This window comes from Lissotriton vulgaris, chromosome 12, assembly GCF_964263255.1.
Source record: "Lissotriton vulgaris chromosome 12, aLisVul1.2, whole genome shotgun sequence".
NCBI classification, from domain to species: Eukaryota; Metazoa; Chordata; class Amphibia; order Caudata; family Salamandridae; genus Lissotriton; species Lissotriton vulgaris.
Window position 1 is genome coordinate 640,098,485 of NC_141700.1, and position 19,763 is coordinate 640,118,247.

The 19,763-nt window shown below is 46.4% G+C and overlaps 1 protein-coding gene across 1 annotated transcript in view; it reads right to left on the reverse strand.

The window, feature by feature from the left end:
• The window catches only part of ACSF3 (acyl-CoA synthetase family member 3), a 407,668-nt gene that overhangs the window by 227,345 nt on the left and 160,560 nt on the right, over positions 1–19,763 (reverse strand). Inside the window, exon 7 of the mRNA XM_086945801.1 lies at positions 18,274–18,400. Coding sequence (XP_086801927.1) covers positions 18,274–18,400 — 127 coding nt within the window. The remainder of the gene's footprint in view (positions 1–18,273; positions 18,401–19,763) is intronic.

The window sequence follows — 19,763 nt, forward strand, 5'->3', positions numbered from 1 at the left end:
AATAAAATAGACAACAAATTATAAACAAGGGTCTGACCCAAAGCCAAGTCTATGTATACTGGAAACAATAGATCATGCCAACAGAAAGCTAAAACTGTATGTAGCCGAAACCTAAAAAGGGCAAATGCAAAGAGAAAGATGGTGGCAAGGAGAGTGATCGAAAGGAGTGAGATTTAAGAGTGGGGACATACACAAGGCCATTTGCACAACTAAGCGGATTAGGATTGGCTTCTACTATTGAATACAAACGCAATGATAAAGTGTGCGCATGTTGGTCCGTGTGCATAGGTATGTGGATAACTGTTGGTCTGTAGGCATGGTTAACTGTGTGTCAAACAATGTGTGTGCTTGGGGGACTGGAGGTCTGGTTGAGTGAATGTATATGGGTGCCTATACACATGTGTGTGTTGCTCTGTCTGCATATGTGTGTATGTTGGTTATTTCTGTCATCGATGCGGTCTCTGTCGGCAAGTACTATAAAAAGTCACGCGTATTGATTTTGCCTGTTATTATAATTTTTTTTAAATGACAAAAGCTTTTGGGAATAGCCAGATGGTTATCTTCAGATGGATCCTCACAGTCAGGCTATGCCTGGAACCATTTTCATCCAAGAAGACACTGAACTACATAACAAGAAAAGTGTGTGTTTGGAAATGATGCTGCTATACATCTTTGCATTTAATAATAATAATAATTGACTGTTTAGATCCTGCACACAGCAAACCCAAATGTCTCCAGAAGAATAAATGATCAACAGTAATCTCAGTTTAACGCACACTATGGATTTCAGAAGGAGGATCCCCCTGGTTGGCCATGCTTGGGTTCAATCCTGTATTCTGCTCTTTACATGCTGATCTGTACAGGTGACACTCTATATATAGCGCTATCTTACTGACACTAAGTGTACAACAGGTTACCTCAGCGGTAACCACTTCCTTTGTGAGAGAGACAAACTGTTAGGTCTTGCGTACTAGACCGTGCATGCGCCGCCTTTTGTAAGACATAACTCTAGTTAGTCTAATGAGCCGGCCCATTACTTACCATTTTCAGGCTTTACTGCCGGTCTCTTCGGCTTGCTTCTTTTTCTAAGCTTGTGTTGGCTTTCCTTCCTCTTACTGGGTTTGCCCCTCCCTTGGCGCATGGACGCATTACTTGTGCCCTTCCACTGCTTGCTTTCCTAGCACTCATTTTTCAGGTCGAAGACCGTCGCACTGCGTAGCAGTGGGCGGAGCCGAAGATTTTATGTTTCTTAGAGGGGGTTGGAACCAGCCACTCTTCTCCATTGGCTGGCTTCCTAAACGGAGGCCAGCCATTGGAGGAGAGGGGCATCACTCGGTTCAAGCCCTGTCTTTTTCGGATTCGGGGGCGTGTTTTTTGCGTTCTTTTTATCTGTGACATCATCAGTCACTCAGCAAAAACACGCCCCCGATTCCGAAAATTTCGGAGCTTTGCGGCAGCCATTTTGTTTTTCTTGTTTTCAGTCCTTTCCTTTTACGCTAGCATCCCTTTCCTGTGTAGCCCCCATCCCTCGAGGCAAGGCCGGCGATAAGGCCGGGTTCCTGTTCTCAGACAAGTTTAAGAGGCTGCCAGGGCCGTGGGCTTCCTTGAATAAACCACCCTTGCCCTTTTGCTGCAGGGTCCTTCCCTGCATGAACAGGCTTCATATTGTTTGTTGACCTTTTACATTTCCACACTGCCAGGGAGGGTACTGACGTTTTTTCCCGTTCTTTGTTGCTGAAAGCGGGTTTCCTCCGTGTTAATTAATATTACGTTTTCGGCAGGGGAGAAAAGTCCCTCAGTGAGTGAAGGGCCTTTGAAGGACAAACATCGACGAGGGGCTGTTCGGCTGGACCACCGCAATGTTGGGTTTTTTCATCCTTCTTTGATGCTCTGTTGGGCCTGTGGAGCTGGTTCGCCCTTCACGACAAGGGTACAAAGCCGGGGTGTCGCCGCTCCGTGCCAGCCTCGAGGTGCATGGCATATCCCGGCACCCCAACGGCCACCCGTCCAGGAAGCAGACACTGTCCAAGAAGAGCCGCAGGCATGCAGGCCGAGCCCCATCGCTTCGAGTCCGGAGGTGAGGGAGGACCTCGACGGGGACAAACCCAACCAAAGGAGAGGGTAAGTCATAGTCTCCTATCTCCCAGCGATCTCTTTAAAATTCATTATATTTTGAAAAGCGTGCTGCATCTCCCCCGAGAAAAATGAGAGCGTCTAGGAATATAAAATTACACGAGAAAGCGTAGTCTTTTTGGCTCCAGAAAAGAATAATCATCTTTTATTCGCAAGGAAGTGTTTTTAAAGGTAACATTATGGGACTTGAGACAGATGTTCAACAATCACAATGTTAATTCATACACGTTATAGTTAAGGTGTATGACTTGGGGATACTCGGCATAATTGCTTTTATGGAGAATGTCAGACAGACTTAGTGGTGCCGACGAATATGGCGTATTCTACCGGACTTTCCCAATGGGCCGGAGCACTTGCAGGCCAGTTTTGAAAGCCAGGACCACTCTTGGTGCCTCTGTCACTTTCCACAGCTCCCAATGTGAATTGCAGCGGGAAGAAGGTGGCTTTAAATGAGAATTGGAGAGAGGGAGGGGGCGATCGGGGACTGAGAAGAGAGGGGAGGATGGATGAAAAGGAAAGAGAGATTGCGCGAGAAGACGGAGGGAGCGGGCTGCTCTGAGCACTTTTAAAAGGCCTGAGCCCCAAATCGACATTTCCACACTTCCTCCATTTCCCCGAGGTGAACTGCACGAGGCTCAGTGAGCGAGGGGAAAGGCCAAAAAGAGACACAAGGACAGAGGGAGGCAGAGAATGCATGGATGGAGAAGAGAGTCAGTTAAAAGAGAGGAAGGGAGCGGTAATGTTTGAACATTTTGCCAGCGATGCTTTTGAATTCCAATCCAGCTCCGAAGACAGAAGGGAGGGACCTAAGTGTGTATGATCAGAAAGAAAAACTACTGATGAGAGGGCGGGGGCACTTCAGAGAAAGGCTGAGTGTTTGGAATGTGGTCACGGCCTAGTATGTTGTATTGTATTTTTCTGTGTGTATTATTGTCTCACAAATGCCATCTCATGTTCCCGTCCCCTCCGCTTTTTATATGGGGGTTTCTCTGATTTCTCCTTACAGAATTGCGAAACAAATCAAAACATCTTAAGGTAGGGATTTAGGAACCATGCGTTGTAATGGGGTTGTGGGGATAGAGCCTAAAGTAAAGGTTCTGGGTGGGGAAGCGAAGGCCAGAAAGTCAGAGGTAGAAGGACACAGGAGGCAAGGGGGTGGCAGCAGTAGACACTGTTTGAAGCAGCACCAGCTGGGCACCCATGGGGCTGGGCAGGTGGGCGTGGCAGGGATTCAGGAAGCGTATGCATGTGAAGTACGGAAACAGTGCTTCATGCACGGATGATGTCATGTGCTACAAAAAGAGCCAAGGCTAAAGAGGTGACAGTGAGTGGCCTCTGTTCATCCTTCCCCGACGGCCGCTTCACTCAAATACTAGTCATGGATATTAATTAAGGTGCAAGCGAACTGGGGTGAACTAGTGAATAGCGCCTTGAGACCTCCTACAGTGCGATAAACACGCACTTTGAAATAATCAGATAATTGCTGAGATTACTTTTATATTTAGTGTTGGCCAATCATGATGGACACATAGCAAAATGGCATATCTAGTTGAGCGATTGAACAATAGGAGTTATCATCATCTAACTCAATGGAGAGCATATTGTTATTGACCACAGAAGGATGAAAGGCGTAGTCTCCCCGGTGGGATTTTACCTTAGGTCTACAAGTTACGGAGATTTCTCTGTAGTGTGCATCAAACCCCATCAGCTATTGAAACGCTTGACCTGCTGCGAGTGCTAAAGGGGAAACAATAAGTTTAGGAGTCCAGAGTTTTTCTTTGGAGTCCACCGCTGGCACTATCAAATGCAGGGACTGTCAAGCTTTGTTTTCATACTCTATAACACTTTCTTTCTACCACCCTACACTTCCTGTCTCTTTATCTCACTATTGTGGGTTCCTTTTTTTATCCCTGTGTGTGTGTGTGTGGCTCTGTATGTGTGTGTGCGTGGCTCTGTCTGTGTGTGTGCGTGGCTCTGTCTGTGCGTGGCTCTGTCTGTGTGTGTGCGTGGCTCTGTCTGTGTGTGTGTGCGTGTGCGTGGCTCTGTTTGTGTGCGTGGCTCTGTCTGTCTGTGTGTGTGTGCGTGGCTCTGTCTGTGTGCATGGCTCTGTCTGTGTGTGTGTGTGTGCGTGGCTCTGTCTGTGTGTGTGTGTGTGCGCGGCTCTGTCTGTGTGTGTGTGCGCGGCTCTGTCTGTGTGTGTGTGTGTGCGCGGCTCTGCCTGTGTGTGTGCGCGGCTCTGTCTGTGTGTGTGCGCGGCTCTGTCTGTGTGTGTGTGGCTCTGTGTCCGCGAATACTCTCTTCTACTCTCTAATGCTCACCTATTGCCATTGTAAATGACAATACCATGTATTTATGTTTTTTTAAAAAAATGAAAAAAATGTCATGAGCAATGCCAATAGCTCTACCTTTAATAATGCTGAGACCATTGCATTGTAAATGCTTGTTTCTTTTTGTTTGAGCACTCCACAAAAGTGCATGTGTTTTCTAGCTGTTTCCCTCCTCCGGTATTTCTCTCCCACCCCCACCGTGCTCCATGTTCCTCTCTCCCTCTTGTGATTCTCCCTCTCAGCTCCCTCTTGCGCCCTCTCTCCTGTTACGCTTTTGCTTTTCTACCACCACACCCTCCATATTACTGCTGCCATCACCGTGCCCTCCCGTGTTGCATGTGCCCTCTGTGCTACACCCGTGCCCCCGTGTTCCTTCCCCCCACCTGCACTCTCTATCTTCCTTCGGCCCCCCCAACCACACCTCCATATTGCTTTGCCCACCGCTTAAAAAAAACCTAATAAAATATGGCCACTTTTGAGCATTTTATTTCTTTTTAATTACCGTTTAATCTCCGATGGATAACAAAAAAAGAAAAAGCTGCTGACTCCAAGGCTTTTCTTTTTATTCTTTAGGCATAAGGCACGGCATCTGGGGTCCCAAAGGCGAGACCTATTGGCTTTGCCAATGAGTGTTGTTGTCATGCTGTTGCTGCAGCTCTAAACAAAACTGCAGAGTTATGCCCAGGTATTAACGAGAGGGTAGTAATGCATGTATTCCTTTCACAAGCCACGACTTCCACGGCCAGGGCCACGTTTGGGCCAACAGGGGATCTCTGCACAGGCGCGGGTTTTCAGAGCATGGTCGCCGGTGTTAACAGAACAACAAAAAAACAATTCCCCCAGCAGATGCGGGCTGCCTGGAATAAAGAGCGTGCACAGGCATTTCAGTGCCTCCGTCTGATTTTACGACCCCATTGTGAATTTTATGTCCTTTTCTGGCACTAGTAATTAGAGTGTGGAACAGACGGCAAAGCCTTGGTTGAAAGTGATGTGGCCATTAAAATTACCTAGGTTGGCAAATTGCGGGGCCGCTTGCTGGGGAGAGGGTTTTTGCCCCATGGAAATGCGCTGACTGGGGGGAAACGTGCATTGCGACGGGGGCGCCGGCGCCGTGTAAAAGAGCCATCTGCCGGGCAAGAGCCGGCGTCAGCGACTTCAGGATGTCAACCTCAGTGGAGTGGAAAAGTGGCGGTATCGGTGGCGTACACTGTTAGATAAACAAGCATTGACAAAGCCAATAGGTCTCGCCCATGCAAGAGCTATTGGCATGCCAACATGTTTTAGCTGTGTTGTACACCAGCGTGGCTGCTGTTCAGTATGGCTAAAAGTTATAGGCATGGAGTGTCGTAAAGTTGAGTGTCTAGGATACGGAGGGTTGTGGAGTATCATAGAAGTGGTAGTGTCTCAGAGGGGAAGAGTGTAGAGTGGAGTAGAGTGTCTTAGGGTGGAGTGGCAGAGTGTCGTGGAGTGGAGCAGAGCATAGTAGAGTGGCGTAGAGGGTGTTGCGTAGAGAGTTGCGGAGTAGAGTGGTGAAGAGCAGAGTAGATAGTTGTAGAGTGGAGTGGCATAGAGAGTAGTAGTGTAGAATGGCATACAGTGAAGTAAAGTGGGCTGTTATAGAGTGTAGTGGCGTAGAGTGGATTAGAGTGTGGAAGAGTGTAGTGGCATAGAGTGTCAAAGTGAAGAGGCGCAGAGTGCAGTAGTGGAGCAGTTCATCGCAGAATAGAGTGGAGTAAAGTGACATGGAGGGAGTTGAGAAGAGTGTTGTTGAATGGAGTAGTGTCGTAGAGTGGGATAGTGTCGTAGAGTGGCACAGAGTGGAGTAGAGTGGCATAGTGTGGAGTGCAGTGTCCTAGAGTGGAGTAGAGTTTAATTGAGTCGAGCATCATAGAGTGAAGCATTCAGGAGTGTAGTATTGTAGAGTGGAGTGTCATACAGTAAAATAGAGTAGCCTCAAGGTAAGTAGCGCAAAGTACAGAGTAGATTAGTGTAGAGTGCAGTGGCATAGAGTGCATTGGATTTGAGTAAAGTAGAATAGAGTGCTGTGACGTACAGTAGAGTGCCATAGAGTGCAGTGATGCAGGGTGAGTGGCACAGGGTGGAGTACGTTTGCATAGAGGGTAGTGGCGTAGAGTGCAGTGGGGTAGAGAAGACTGTTTCAGAGTAGAGTGAAGAAGCGTAGAGTGGTGCAGGTTAGAGTGGAGTGGTACGGGGTAGAGATCAATGGTGTATAGTAGTGTGGCATAGACTAGAGGGCAGTGTTACAGAGTAGATTAGATTGAGTGGGGTGAAGTAAAGTAGAATGGTGTAGAGCAGAGGACTTCAAACTGGGGGGCGGGCCCCCCTAGGGGGGCCTCGAGTGATCTCAGAGGGGGGCGCCAGGCTCTGGCCAAAAGAAACATTATGCTTTCTTTTCAGCCTAAAAAAATGAGCAGCAGTAAGCTCGTCTGTAATGGGCCATCATTCACATCCTTTATTCCTTTGTCATTTAAATCCTGGCTGGGAGAAGGTGTCAAAAGGGAAGGGACTTCAAATTTACTCCAAGACCCACACTGCCATTTTGAATAACCACACTGGATCCTTTGCACATTAGTAAGGCCTGCCTCACAGGATTAGTATGTTTGGAAATCATGTATTTGTTTGCATTTCGAAAACTGTGACAGTACTTAGCTGCAATGTTTAAATAAGTCTAGACATATTTAAACATTACCAGTTAAATAAAATAATTGCGAAATATTTTGAGGGGGGGGGCGAATTGTTTTTCTACACTGGGGGGGGGATGTCGGAATAAAAAAGTTTGAAGACCACTGGTGTAGAGTGTAGTGGCATAAAGTGCATTGGCGTGGATTGCAGTAGAGTGGCATAGAGCTGAGTGGAGCAGAGTAGACTGCAGTGGGAAAGAGCAGAGTGGGGTAGAGATCAGTGATGGAGAGCGCTGTCTTACAGAGTGGAGTGTTGTAGAGAGCAGTGGTGTGGTGCATAGTGCATTGGCATAGAGTGTAGTGTTGTAGAGTAGAGTGATACACAGCAGAGTGGTGTAGGAAAGCAATAGCATAGAGTACAGTGGTACAAAGTAGAATAGAGTGGCATAGAGTGCAGTGATGTAGAGTGCAATGGTGTAGAGTGGGGGAGAGTGTTGTAGAGCATAGTGGTTTAAACTGCAGTGTTACAGAGTAGTTGTCCGAAAGTACACTGGTGGAGAGTGCATTGGATTTGAGTACAGTGGTATAGAATATATTGGCGGAGAGTACTGAGGTGTAGTGTAGAGTGACATAGAAGGCTATGGTGTAGAGTAGAATGGTGCAGAGTACAGTGGAGCAGCGTAGAGTGCAGTGGCATAGAGTGGAGGGGTGCAGGGTAGAGTGTGAAGGTGTGGTGTAGAGTACAGTGCAGGGTAGTGGACAGATGTAGAGAGAGTAGAATGGCATAGAGTGTAGTGGTGTAGATTGTGTTGGCATGAAGTGCAGTAGAGTGGCATATAATTGTGTGGAGCACAGTAGCGTGCAGTAGTGCAGAGTAGAATGGCATTAAGTTCAGTGGCGGAGAATGCCGTCTTACAGAGTACAATGTTGTAGAGTCCACTACATAGAGTGCAGTGGTGTAGAGTAGAATGGCATTAAGTTCAGTGGCGGAGAATGCCGTCTTACAGAGTACAATGTTGTAGAGTCCACTACATAGAGTGCAGTGGTGTAGAGTAGAATGGCATTAAGTTCAGTGGCGGAGAATGCCGTCTTACAGAGTAGAATGTTGTAGAGTCCACTACATAGAGTGCAGTGGTGTAGAGTAGAATGGCGCAGAGTGGTATAGAAAGCAATGGCGTAGAGTACAGTGGTGCAGAGTAGGGTAGAGTGGCATAGAGTGCAGTTATGTAGAATGGAATGGTGTAGAGTGGCGTGGAGTGCAGTGGTGTAGAGTAAAGTGGTTTAAAGTGCAGTGTTACAGAGTAGTTGGCCTAGAGTGCAGTGGCGTAGAGTGCATTGGTTTGAGTATAGTGTTGTAGAGTGCCTTAGCAGAGTGCTGTGGTTCAGTGTAGAGTGGCGTAGAGCGCAATGGTGTAGAGAAGAAAGGTGAAAAGTAAAGTAGAGTGGAGCAGCTTAGAGAGCAGTAGAGTGGAGTGGTGCAGAGTACAGTGAGGTGACGTGGAGTGGTGCAGGGTAGAGTCATTGGCATAGAATAGTGAAGTAGAGTGCACTGGCATGGAGTGGGACAGAGAAGAGTGCGTTGGCGTAGAGGGGAGTGGCATAGAGTGCAGTATTGCGGAGTAGAGTGGCATATAGGGGGTAGTGTCAGAGTGAAGTGGTGTAGAGTAGAGTGGCCTAGACTGGAGCAGAGTACAGAGGCGAAGAGTGCAGTGGTGCATGGTAGAGTGGAGTACAGTGCACTGGCATAGACTGGTGAAGAGTAGAGAGGAGTACAGTGTAGTTGCATAGAGTGCATTCCTGCAGAGCCCAGTAGAGTGGAGCAGAGTAGAGTGCAGTGGCATAGAGTAGAGTGTTGTAGAATATAGTGGTGTAGAGTGCAGGGGTGCAGAGCAGTTGGCCTAGAGTGCAGTGGCGTAGAGTGCTTTGGTTTTTGAGTAGAGTGGTGTAGAGTGAAATGGCAGTGAGGGCTGTGATATACAATTGCAAAGAGTGCAATGGTGACGAGTAGAATGTTGCAAAGTAGAGTAGAGTGGAGAAGCGTATAGTGCAGTGGCGTAGAGTGCAGTGGCGTAGAATGCAGTGGCCTAGTTTGCAGTGGTGCAGAGTGGCGTAGAGTGCAGTAGCATATAGTAGATTCTTTCAGAGTACATTGAAGTATAGTGGCGCAGGGTAGAGTGGCATAGAGTAGTGACGTAGAGTGTGCTGGCGTGAAGTGATACAGCGTAGAGTGCATTGGAGTAGTTGTTGCAGAGTAGTGGCATTGAGTGGAGTGTCAGAGAGGAGTAGTGTCGAGTAAAGTGCAGTGACCTAGATTGGAGTGGTGTAGAGTGCTGTAGCGAAGAGTGCAGTGGTGCACAGTTGAGTGGAGTGGGGTAGAGCACAATGACATATAGTAAAGTGATGCAGAGTAGAGAGGCGCAGAATGGAGTGGTGCAGTGTAGCATTCAGTGACGCAGTGTGGATTGGCATAGAGTGGAGTGGAGCAGAGTAGATTGCCGTGGCATAGAGTGGTGGGGTATGCATGGTGTGGTAGCGCCCTGCCATTAAAAACAACACATCTTCAATTAAAATGACCATTACATTTGCAATGACTTACAATTTTAGCTGATAAAAGTATACAGCTTACAAGCAATAATGTGTGAAAATATCATCACATATTGAATTGATTTTTTGATCGTATTAAAACATTTGTTTCCACCATACTTCGGAAATACCCAAAAATTAGCTTTGTTTGTACTTTACTTTTTCTGATATATTTTGAAATATCGGCACAGTTCATTTACAGACATTTAAATGTTGTTGTGTGCTAGAAAAAAATAACATTGTACAGTCTTCCATCCGGGAAACCCCCAGTAGCCAGCATGATTGTCACATAAATCCTCTCACTTTGAAGTCAGAAAAAGAAAAGTATACACCAAGCTCTCTTTTTAAGACAAAGTCTGACATATTACCTCTGTCTTTGATACAAGCAAATGTGGCAAGATAAGAACAACATTTAAAGGCCTGTTTACAGAGATTGAGCACTGGTGGAAGGATACCTTAAAAAGAGTAATGGCTACAGAAGGGACAAACTCAAACTGGACAGCCTAAAAATAAATTAAGAAAGCAAATAGAGACCAAGCAAATCTGAGTTACAAACTACAAAGCAAATGGTAAGCAATGGGCAGAATGCATTCCCATGGAAGCTTTCAGAATGTCCCCAAGATGTTGTTAGAAGACCAGGCACCTGCGCCACCCGGTAGTCCTTGACCTAAAGATCACTGCAAGTCTGCCAGGCCATGAAGAGGCCTATATGTTAAACTAGAAGTCTCAGGATTGGAGATACAGATTAAAGTAGAAGGCCGGGAGTATCAGATTTAGGCTAAAAAGGCAGGCCAAGAGTGTCAGCTACAAGTTCAAATGGCAGGCTGGAAACTGTAGGTCAAAGTGGTAGGTCGAGAGGTGCAGATATAGGTTAAAATAGTAGGCCGGGTGTGTCAGATATAGATTAAAATGTGGGGCTCAGAATGGAAATTATAGGTAAAAGTGGTGGGCCAAGAGAGTTCAAAATAGGTTATAAAAGCAGGCCAACAGTGTCAGCTACAAGTTAAAATGCCAGGCTCAGAATGGAAACTATAGGTTAAAGTGATAGGTAAAGAGTGTCAGATTTAGGTTAAAGTGGCAGGCCAAAAGTGCCAGATACAGGTTAAAAAGGCAGGAGAACAGTGTTAGTTATTGGTTAAAAGGGTAGACCAATAAGTTAAAATGACAGGCTCAGAATAGAAGCTATAGGTTAAAGTGATAGGTTGAGAGTATCAGATATAGCTTAAAATGGCAGGCCGAAAGTGCCCGATTCAGGTTAAAATGGCAGGAGAAAAGTGTCAGATATAGATTAAAAAGGCCGGCCAAGAGTTTCAGTTATAAGTTAAAATGGCAGGTTCAGAATGGCAGCTATGGCTTAAAGTGATAGGTCGAATTTTAAGGATATCTTTTTTATATCCAAATAAAGATTATTATATAGATAGGCCGAGTTTATCAGGTTTAGGTTAAAATGTCAGGACAAGAGCATCAGAGTACAGGTTAAAGTGGCAGGCTAAGAGTGTCAGACATAGTTTAAATCGCAGGCCAAAAGGGAGGTATAGGTTAAAGTAATAAGCAGAGTGTCAGATGCAGGTTAAAATGGGAAGCCCAGAATGGCAGCCACTGTTTACACCAGCAGACTTGCACAGTCACTCTTTAGAGGCATTACCAGAATAAGTGCAATGGGTAAAGTTAGCAAACCCAGATTGACATATAGAGCGTACATTGCTAGGCCCAGAAAAAGACCTAGGAGGTCGAAACGCATTGGTGCGATTGTTTGTTTATGTAACTAAAGTAGCTTTCAACAGTTTAGGGAGTACAGCGATTTCTTGGAAAAATTATATCATTATATATATATATATATATATATATATATATGTGTGTGTGTGTGTGTGCGTGCGCAAAAAAGGAAGTTAAGTGTAGCTCCCAAGTTTAGGTGGAGAATAGTTCCTTTATATGGAGCACCCTACAACACCAGTGACGCTCAATTTACTCACCTCAAAAGACTGTTTTTCTAGTAGAGTTTTTAAGCATAGGATTAGCACACTGCCATCCATGCAGAACTAGAAAGGGACAAAGCCTTTTGCCATTTTTTTACAGCAGAGCCTTTAAGTATAGGTTAACACAGTGCCACCCATGTCAAAGCTGTAATACTGTGCCTGTAGTGGTAAAAGACTTTTGCCATTTTTCAGCTCTGCATGAATGGCCCTATGCTAAAGAGATAGATAGATCAATAGATCGATAGATAGATAGATAGATAGATAGATAGATAGATAGATAGATAGATAGATAGATAGATAGATAGATAGATAGATAGATAGATAGATAGATAGATAGATAGATAGATAGATAGATTTTTGTTTTCTTGGGGGAACCCTTCAAACCCATCATATATATTTTACAAAAAAAGAAAATCTCCCCACCCTCGAAAATAAAAAATCCCTTTCTACCCTTAACACCTACCCATGCCTAACAATCCATTACTACCTCCTTAGACTCCACTAAACCCTTAAACCTAAACCTCCTTACTATTCCCTTATTCCTACCAAGCCCTTAAACCTAAAAACATCTTACTACTTCCATTACTCCTATCCATTTCTGCACCCTAAAACCCCTTTCCAACTGGGCACCTGAGCTTAGGTACACATTCAAGTGTCATACCCTGATAACCATAGGTTAACCATGGCTGCATGTGGAGGTAATGGGTTTATGAAGACCAGTGGCACACATACTGCAATAAATATTGTTATCAGCATGCTGAGAGCGCTACTCTTGTTCCTGCCTGTGATCAGCCTGCATGCTGAGAGCGCTCCTTTTGTTCCTGCCTGTGATCAGCCTGCATGCTGAGAGTGCTCCTCTTGTTCCTGCCTGTGATCAGCGTGCATCCTGAGAGCGCTCCTTTTGTTCCTGCCTGTGATCAGCCTGCATGCTGAGAGCGCTCCTCTTGTTCCTGCCTGTGATCAGTCTGCATGCTGAGAGTGCTCCTCTTGTTCCTGCCTGTGATCAGCCTGCATGCTGAAAGCGCTCTTCTTGTTCCTGCCTGTGATCAGCCTGCTTGCTGAGAGCGCTCCTTTTGTTCCTACCTGTGATCAGCCTGCTTGCTGAGAGTGCTCCTCTTGTTCCTGCCTGTGATCAGCCTGCATGCTGAAAGCGCTCTTCTTGTTCCTGCCTGTGATCAGCCTGCTTGCTGAGAGCGCTCCTCTTGTTCCTGCCTGTGATCAGTCTGCATGCTGTGAGTGCTCCTCTTGTTCCTGCCTGTGATCAGCCTGCATGCTGAGAGCGCTCCTCTTGTTCCTGCCTGTGATCAGTCTGCATGCTGAGAGTGCTCCTCTTGTTCCTGCCTGTGATCAGCCTGCATGCTGAAAGCGCTCTTCTTGTTCCTGCCTGTGATCAGCCTGCTTGCTGAGAGCGCTCCTTTTGTTCCTGCCTGTGATCAGCCTGCTTGCTGAGAGTGCTCCTCTTGTTCCTGCCTGTGATCAGCCTGCATGCTGAAAGCGCTCTTCTTGTTCCTGCCTGTGATCAGCCTGCTTGCTGAGAGCGCTCCTCTTGTTCCTGCCTGTGATCAGTCTGCATGCTGAGAGTGCTCCTCTTGTTCCTGCCTGTGATCAGCCTGCATGCTGAAAGCGCTCTTCTTGTTCCTGCCTGTGATCAGCCTGCTTGCTGAGAGCGCTCCTTTTGTTCCTACCTGTGATCAGCCTGCTTGCTGAGAGCGCTCCTCTTGTTCCTGCCTGTGATCAGCCTGCATGCTGAGAGCGCTCCTCTTGTTCCTGCCTGCATTCTGAGAGCGTTCCTCTTGTTCCTGCCTGTGACCTGCCTGAATGCTGAGAGCGCTCCTCTCTTCCTGCCTGTGACCTGCCTGCATGCTGAGGGCGCTCCTCTTGTTCCTGCCTGTGATCAGCCTGCATGCACACAGCAGTCTCATTTACCATTCCTGTATTCTGCCTGCTTGTGGACAGCAGACTTCTTGTATTTTGATTTGATAAGCTTGCATGCGGAGAGCAATTTTATTTTCTATTCCTGCATTCTGCCTGCATGTGGACAGCACTCTTCTTGTCTCTGGACGTCGTATGCCTGCATGAGGAGAGCAGTCTGGTTCTCACTTCCTGTGATCAGCCTGATTGCAGAGAGCAGTCTTCTTGCCCCTGCCTGTGATCTTCTTGCAAGTGGACAGCAGTCTTCTTGGCCATGCTTGTGATCTGCCTGCATGTGGAGAGCACTCTGTGATCTGCCTGTACTACTAAGTACTTAATAAATGCTGGTTATAATGATTTCAGGTGAAAGCCTAGCGTGCTCATGGACGCTGCTCGGATGCCCGTGTTTCCATCATACTGCACGCTGGGTTCATCCCATATTGAAAGAAAAGTATCCCAAATATAAGGATCGAAGCTCTGTACAAGGCCTTGAGCGAGCACATTTGGTGTTCAAAATGACACGTGAATCCATTGACTCTCCTTAAGCCTTCTGGCTGCAGCTGTTCAATCAATGAATCAATTAAAGGATACAGTGTACTAGGACTGTCACTTCTTTGGTCAGTCGCGCTTCTTTTAAATAAGGTTGGGTTCAATGGACAAATCAGACACTGAAACGACTAGGCATAGGACAACATGCAGATGGGAGTCCCGCACAACGTTTGGAGGTCTTTGAAACTAGAGAGGCATCAGACTAGGGAGATAATTAAAGACCTTCCTGTAGTTACAAGTTCCTGATCCAATTTGTCAGGCGCAGCACAAGCCCTGAACACAGACAGCAGACTCGGGAGAGACAGCGAGCTGAGGCCTGGAGCCAATGCCGCCACTCACACAGGAATCAATGCGGTGTGCCCAGGGAGGCCAAGCTCCAATGCCCCACAAACAGCCCACAGGGCCAGCTCACAAAGGCTCTGGTGCCAGATAGGAAGTGGCGGGAATCGCAGAGCACGGGAGAGATGTGCACGAAGTGAAAGAACCAGTCTCAGCGTGTGTGCACAATTCGAAGCTCGGGGTTCTGCATTCCACGAGGAGGCGGCACGTGGACGCAATCCCACGCTCCGAGTGCGGTGATGAGCAGGTACCGAGCAGCGCGGCCAGGCCTCCGCCCACAGCGGCAGCAGACGGACTCGCCGCCTCGGAGCACCCCCCCCCCCCCCCCCCCCCCCCACTGGAGGATATATGACCCAGAGGACACAGAGGACTCGAGTGCACCCCGAGGCTGACCCAGCCGTCTGTCTACGGCAATCAGCGCTCACTTCACGGCACGATGACGTGTTTCACACACGGGGACAGTGTGCATTTAGTGGAAGGCCCTGCACCACAGACAGAACTGCCGTGCTCTTTCCATCTCAGCATCTCCAGCACAAAGTAGAAGATACGCACTCCTTACATATTGGTAGTATGCAAATTACCACGAAGAAGGAAGCTCTTCCATTGAATACTGCACCCGTGTTTTTTTTTATTTTAAAAGTCCTAGCTTAAAAAATGGTTGTGTCAGCTTTTTGTAATTTATAATTTTTGTTTTAGTCGGGCGACTGTTTAACACGTTTATTCAAAATGCCTTTGCTTTCATGAGCCTAATGGGAGGGAGAGAGGATACCTCCTGCTCCAGGGCGGGCTATGAGGCAGAGGTATACACTCCGATCCTTCTATTCAGGCTCTGGAGGGCACCGGGCGCAGCCAGCCATGAAGGGGACGCATGTGTGGTGCCACCTGTTGCTGAGAAGATTCGTGGATATCGGTGGCAGGGGATCTGGCCGCTGGCCCCAGGGGATCTTTATACGGTTTTATGGAAACCCTTTAAAGGTAGGACAGCGCCACGTGGCAGGGAGAAGAGTCTATTAAATAAAGGGGTGACCTGTAATGAAATCTGTGGATCTGACTGAGCTTCATCCGGGTACCCGAGCTCTGCCAAAAGAGTTGAGAACAACAATAGGGGGTGAAAGAAGAGGTGAGCTAGGCATCAGCGAAAGATGGTAAATAGGAGGAAAGCCTAAGAAAGAGAAGAATTATGTCATTTGGCCGATACTCTAGCATAACGATATTAGCTTTTAGCAATTTTACGCATCCATTGGTCATTTTGTTTTATGCATAACATAAAAGTGTACTATGTTGTGTAATAGTGATGCTCAAGAAATATGTTTTTATCTTGTTATTGTCTAAATTTGATAATTAACTGCAGCTTGTATTTGCTCCCCTCTGATTCGCATGCTTTTATGGTGATAGAATCTCACCGAATACAGTTGTTTTGACTTGACTTGTGGGCGCTAAGGTCTGATAGAGCAAAATGGAAATTCAAGTAGGCTCGGGAGGCTGGTCTAAGTATGCAAGCAGGTCACAGGCAGAGAATGGAGACAGCTCTCCGCATGCAAGCCTAACGCGGGCTGTGGCCAGGCGAAGCCTATGGGTATGCATGGAAAAACAGACCGAAACCAAGAGACAGATCCCCGCATGCAAGCAGATCACACCCAGGGTCCAGGAGACAGCAGTCCCTGGGCATGCAGATCAAGGACAGGGACAAGAGTCAGCTCTCTGTAGGCAAACAAATAACAAGTAGGGACTAGGAAACAGCTCTCTGTATAGAAGCAGATCACAGGCAGATACACAGCTCACTGCATGCAAGCAGATCACAGGAATATGCAGCTCTCTGCATGCAAGCAGATCACAGGCAGTGACCATAACACATATATTTGGTAAATACACGCAGGACCCATGAGACAGCTCTCTGCATGCAAGCAGATCACAGGCAGTGACCATAACAAACATATGTGGAAAATACAGGCAGGACCCAGGAGACAGCTCTCTGCTTGCAAGCAGATCACATGCAGGGACTAGAAGACACATCTCTTTATGCACACATACTGAGCACAGGCCCATACGAGAACATTGGCAAGCAGATAACAGTCATTACAGGGCCTATTTACTTAAGCATAGTGTTCCGAGAACAAACAGGAGGCACAGCTACGTGTGTACGTAATGCACAAGACAGGAAAGGGCCAGGAGGCAGCTCTACATATAAACACATTGTCAGTGCCTAAGACAACCAAGTAAAGTAAAGCCTTAGACAACCACAGCCCATGATGGACTTCTACATAGCAGACGCAGCCTAAGACCGGGCAATAGCTGTGCTTAAACAGAAACGGTGGAAACACACGTCTGGAAAGCGCTCTACCCATAGAGGCAGTGCAGAAGACAACCTCAACCGATGGGGTAACTACAGATGAACAGGAAACAACGCAAAATAAAGCCTGGGACCAGACGACAGCTCTGCTTATATGCACATTTCAGAAAACAGCTCGGGACACAGCTCGGGACACAGCTTTATGTACCCACACAGTGTAGAGCCTTTGACCAAGAGACACCTCCATGGGTGCATGCGAAGCATTAGATAGCTATGGCTAGGCAATATCACTGACTTAGTAGGCTGTGCAGAACACTGCCAGGATCACACTACAGCACCACATACCCTGGCCCCAAAATACAGCTCTGCATATTTAGGCAGTGACGAACAAGTCCTGGGACTGGTGATAGCCTCTGTTTCCATGCACCATACAAGACAGTATGCCATGAAGAAGCAGCTTGGCTTATCTGAGCTGTGCAGAACATAGCCTGAGATCCGGAGACAGCTCTGCGTATACATACACTGCAGAACATAACTCAGCGTACAGCTCTATATATGCATGTGGTGTAGAACCTTTGACCAGGGGACAACTCTATGAGACACCTCTATGTACATATGTACACCGTCAATATCACAAGACAGCACAACCTATGCATGGTGTTCATAATGTAGCCTGCATATAGTCTGCAGTTCTGTATCTTTAGTCAGTGAAGAAAACAACCTGGGACAGGTGAGATCCTCTGTATCCACCACACATTACAGAACATTGTATGCCACCAGGAGGCAGAAAGGCTTCTGCAGGCTGTACATATTGTAGTCTGGACCAAGGAACTTGCTAAACACACTCAAGCACTTGCTCTACACATACACATGCGACTGTCCACATATGTTCTGTGCACACATATACACTCTCTCCTACGAATCATGGCTTTTATCAATGGCACACTGGCTCTGCGGGTGGCATCACTGGTCTGGAACCCTGTGGTGATATTTAACAATCAATGCAGCCTGCACTAAGATGTACCTTGGACAGATGGGGAGGGGTCTGCTGTCCCCTGCTCCGGATCTCCTTGATGTGGAACAGAACCGAAAGAATGCACCACCTTGGTGTTCCTCAGAATGGGTGTCAATCAACCTCTGCTGAGAACCACAATGTTGTTGATGACACTGATATCAGAAAACTCAGCTTCCTTCCTAATATACCAATCATCACATCCCAGTTTCAACAGCTTTCTTATAAGACGTCAAGCCTCACCACTCACTGAAAAACACTTCGAACTCAGAGACGACTTGTCACCATTGGCCCACAACCCTCTATTTGGCATTCTGCTTCACTTCATACAGCATTTATCGATTTAAGGGAGCAATGCTAACTCTCGCTGTCATTTTGGGGAATAAGGTCCAATGAAGTGATGCCATCTATGTCAATGTAGTTGACTAGGTATTTTCCAATGTCCCGTCCCAATAGGCTACTTCACTCAAGGCATAAAGACAACAGATATAAAAAACATTCTAGATCCTACCTGTTCGGAACCAGCCATCGGGAGTGAAGGCATCTTTGGTTTCTTGAGGCTTGTTCCAGTATTCCCTGAATACAGATGGGCCCTTGATTAACAGCTCCCCTTCTTTGTTCTCCATGCCAGGGGTCACCTAAAGAAAAAGGAAACACACCACTCAAAATTATGGACAGCAGTACTTCACAATTCATGGTATCTTTCCTACTCCTGGAAGATAAAATGCTTTAAGAGGCTGGAAAGAAGACGTATGATCAGGCATTGGTGGGGCAGACTGATTTTAGCACAGCCATCTGATAAGAGGTCATGTTTGTCATCTCAATCTTATGCTGCAATTTTCATGTAGCCTGGAAAAAATCTATCAAACTGCTTAGAAGTGACATGTACTTATGTCATGTTATTTTATATTCTCATTTGGATAATGATTATGCTGCTCAGCGGCTACTACAAGAAGCTACTTCTAACATAAGAGGCTGCATGATCGGACGGAAAGAAGAGGCGGTCAAGAAAAATCCAATAACAATGGAGTAAAGCTGCAAAGTGTGAGGTTACAATAACATTCAACCATGCAAATCAGCTTCAAGAGTTTTGAGGGGCAATCTGAACTTCAATCTGTCTGATCCTTCTATTAGGTGGGGGCTATGGGCATTGCAGGTAAGGACACACTACCTGGAGAGAAACCTCCCGCTGCAACTCTCGCATGACTGTCTAATATATTTAAAATCAGTGCTTGATCTCAGGCACCTCCTCGTTGATATTGAACTACCGAAACCTAATGAAAGATAAAGCCTGATTTCAATAGGCGCTGAGTATTGCACTCAGAACCTTGAAACTAATACGACTACATTACACTGGAGCCATTGCTAATGAAGTGCCTTGCTGGAGGGCTTGCCGAGTTCTCTTCGGCGCAGGCTGCAAATTATGTCCAGCATCCATTAATGAGGAATTCAATTAAATACCAATGCTTCAAATCAGAACATAAAAATACAATAATGTCACAAGAATGGCAAACCCACATACAACTGTGATTTGTAAATTTTACAAATGTACTGCCATAACCCCCAAAAATACCCATAGGTATTTGAAAAATACTACATTATTTTACCCAAATGTTCCACTAATAGTTCATTATTAGCCTCAACATTACCTCCAAATGTTTTATTCTGTAGACCAAAGAAGAACCATATATTTGTCACAAAATGTCCATCAATCCTAAAAAAAGCTTACATAGCTCAAAAACACCTCCTGGATTACTAGTCACAATGTAACCTTTCAAAATATACTACATCGTTTTATCAAACGATTCCATCGCAATGCTCTGGTGATCACTTTAGTACAGATAGGTGGTTTGCTCTCTTGTAAAAGCGCGGGTCCTTGAGAATCGCAGCCTGGCTGAGTACCACCATCACACCTGAAGATAGGTGCTGCATCCCATCCCTGTCAATAAGTTCCTTGAACACACAAAAGCCGGCATTGAAGAAGTCTCTGGTGATCCCCAT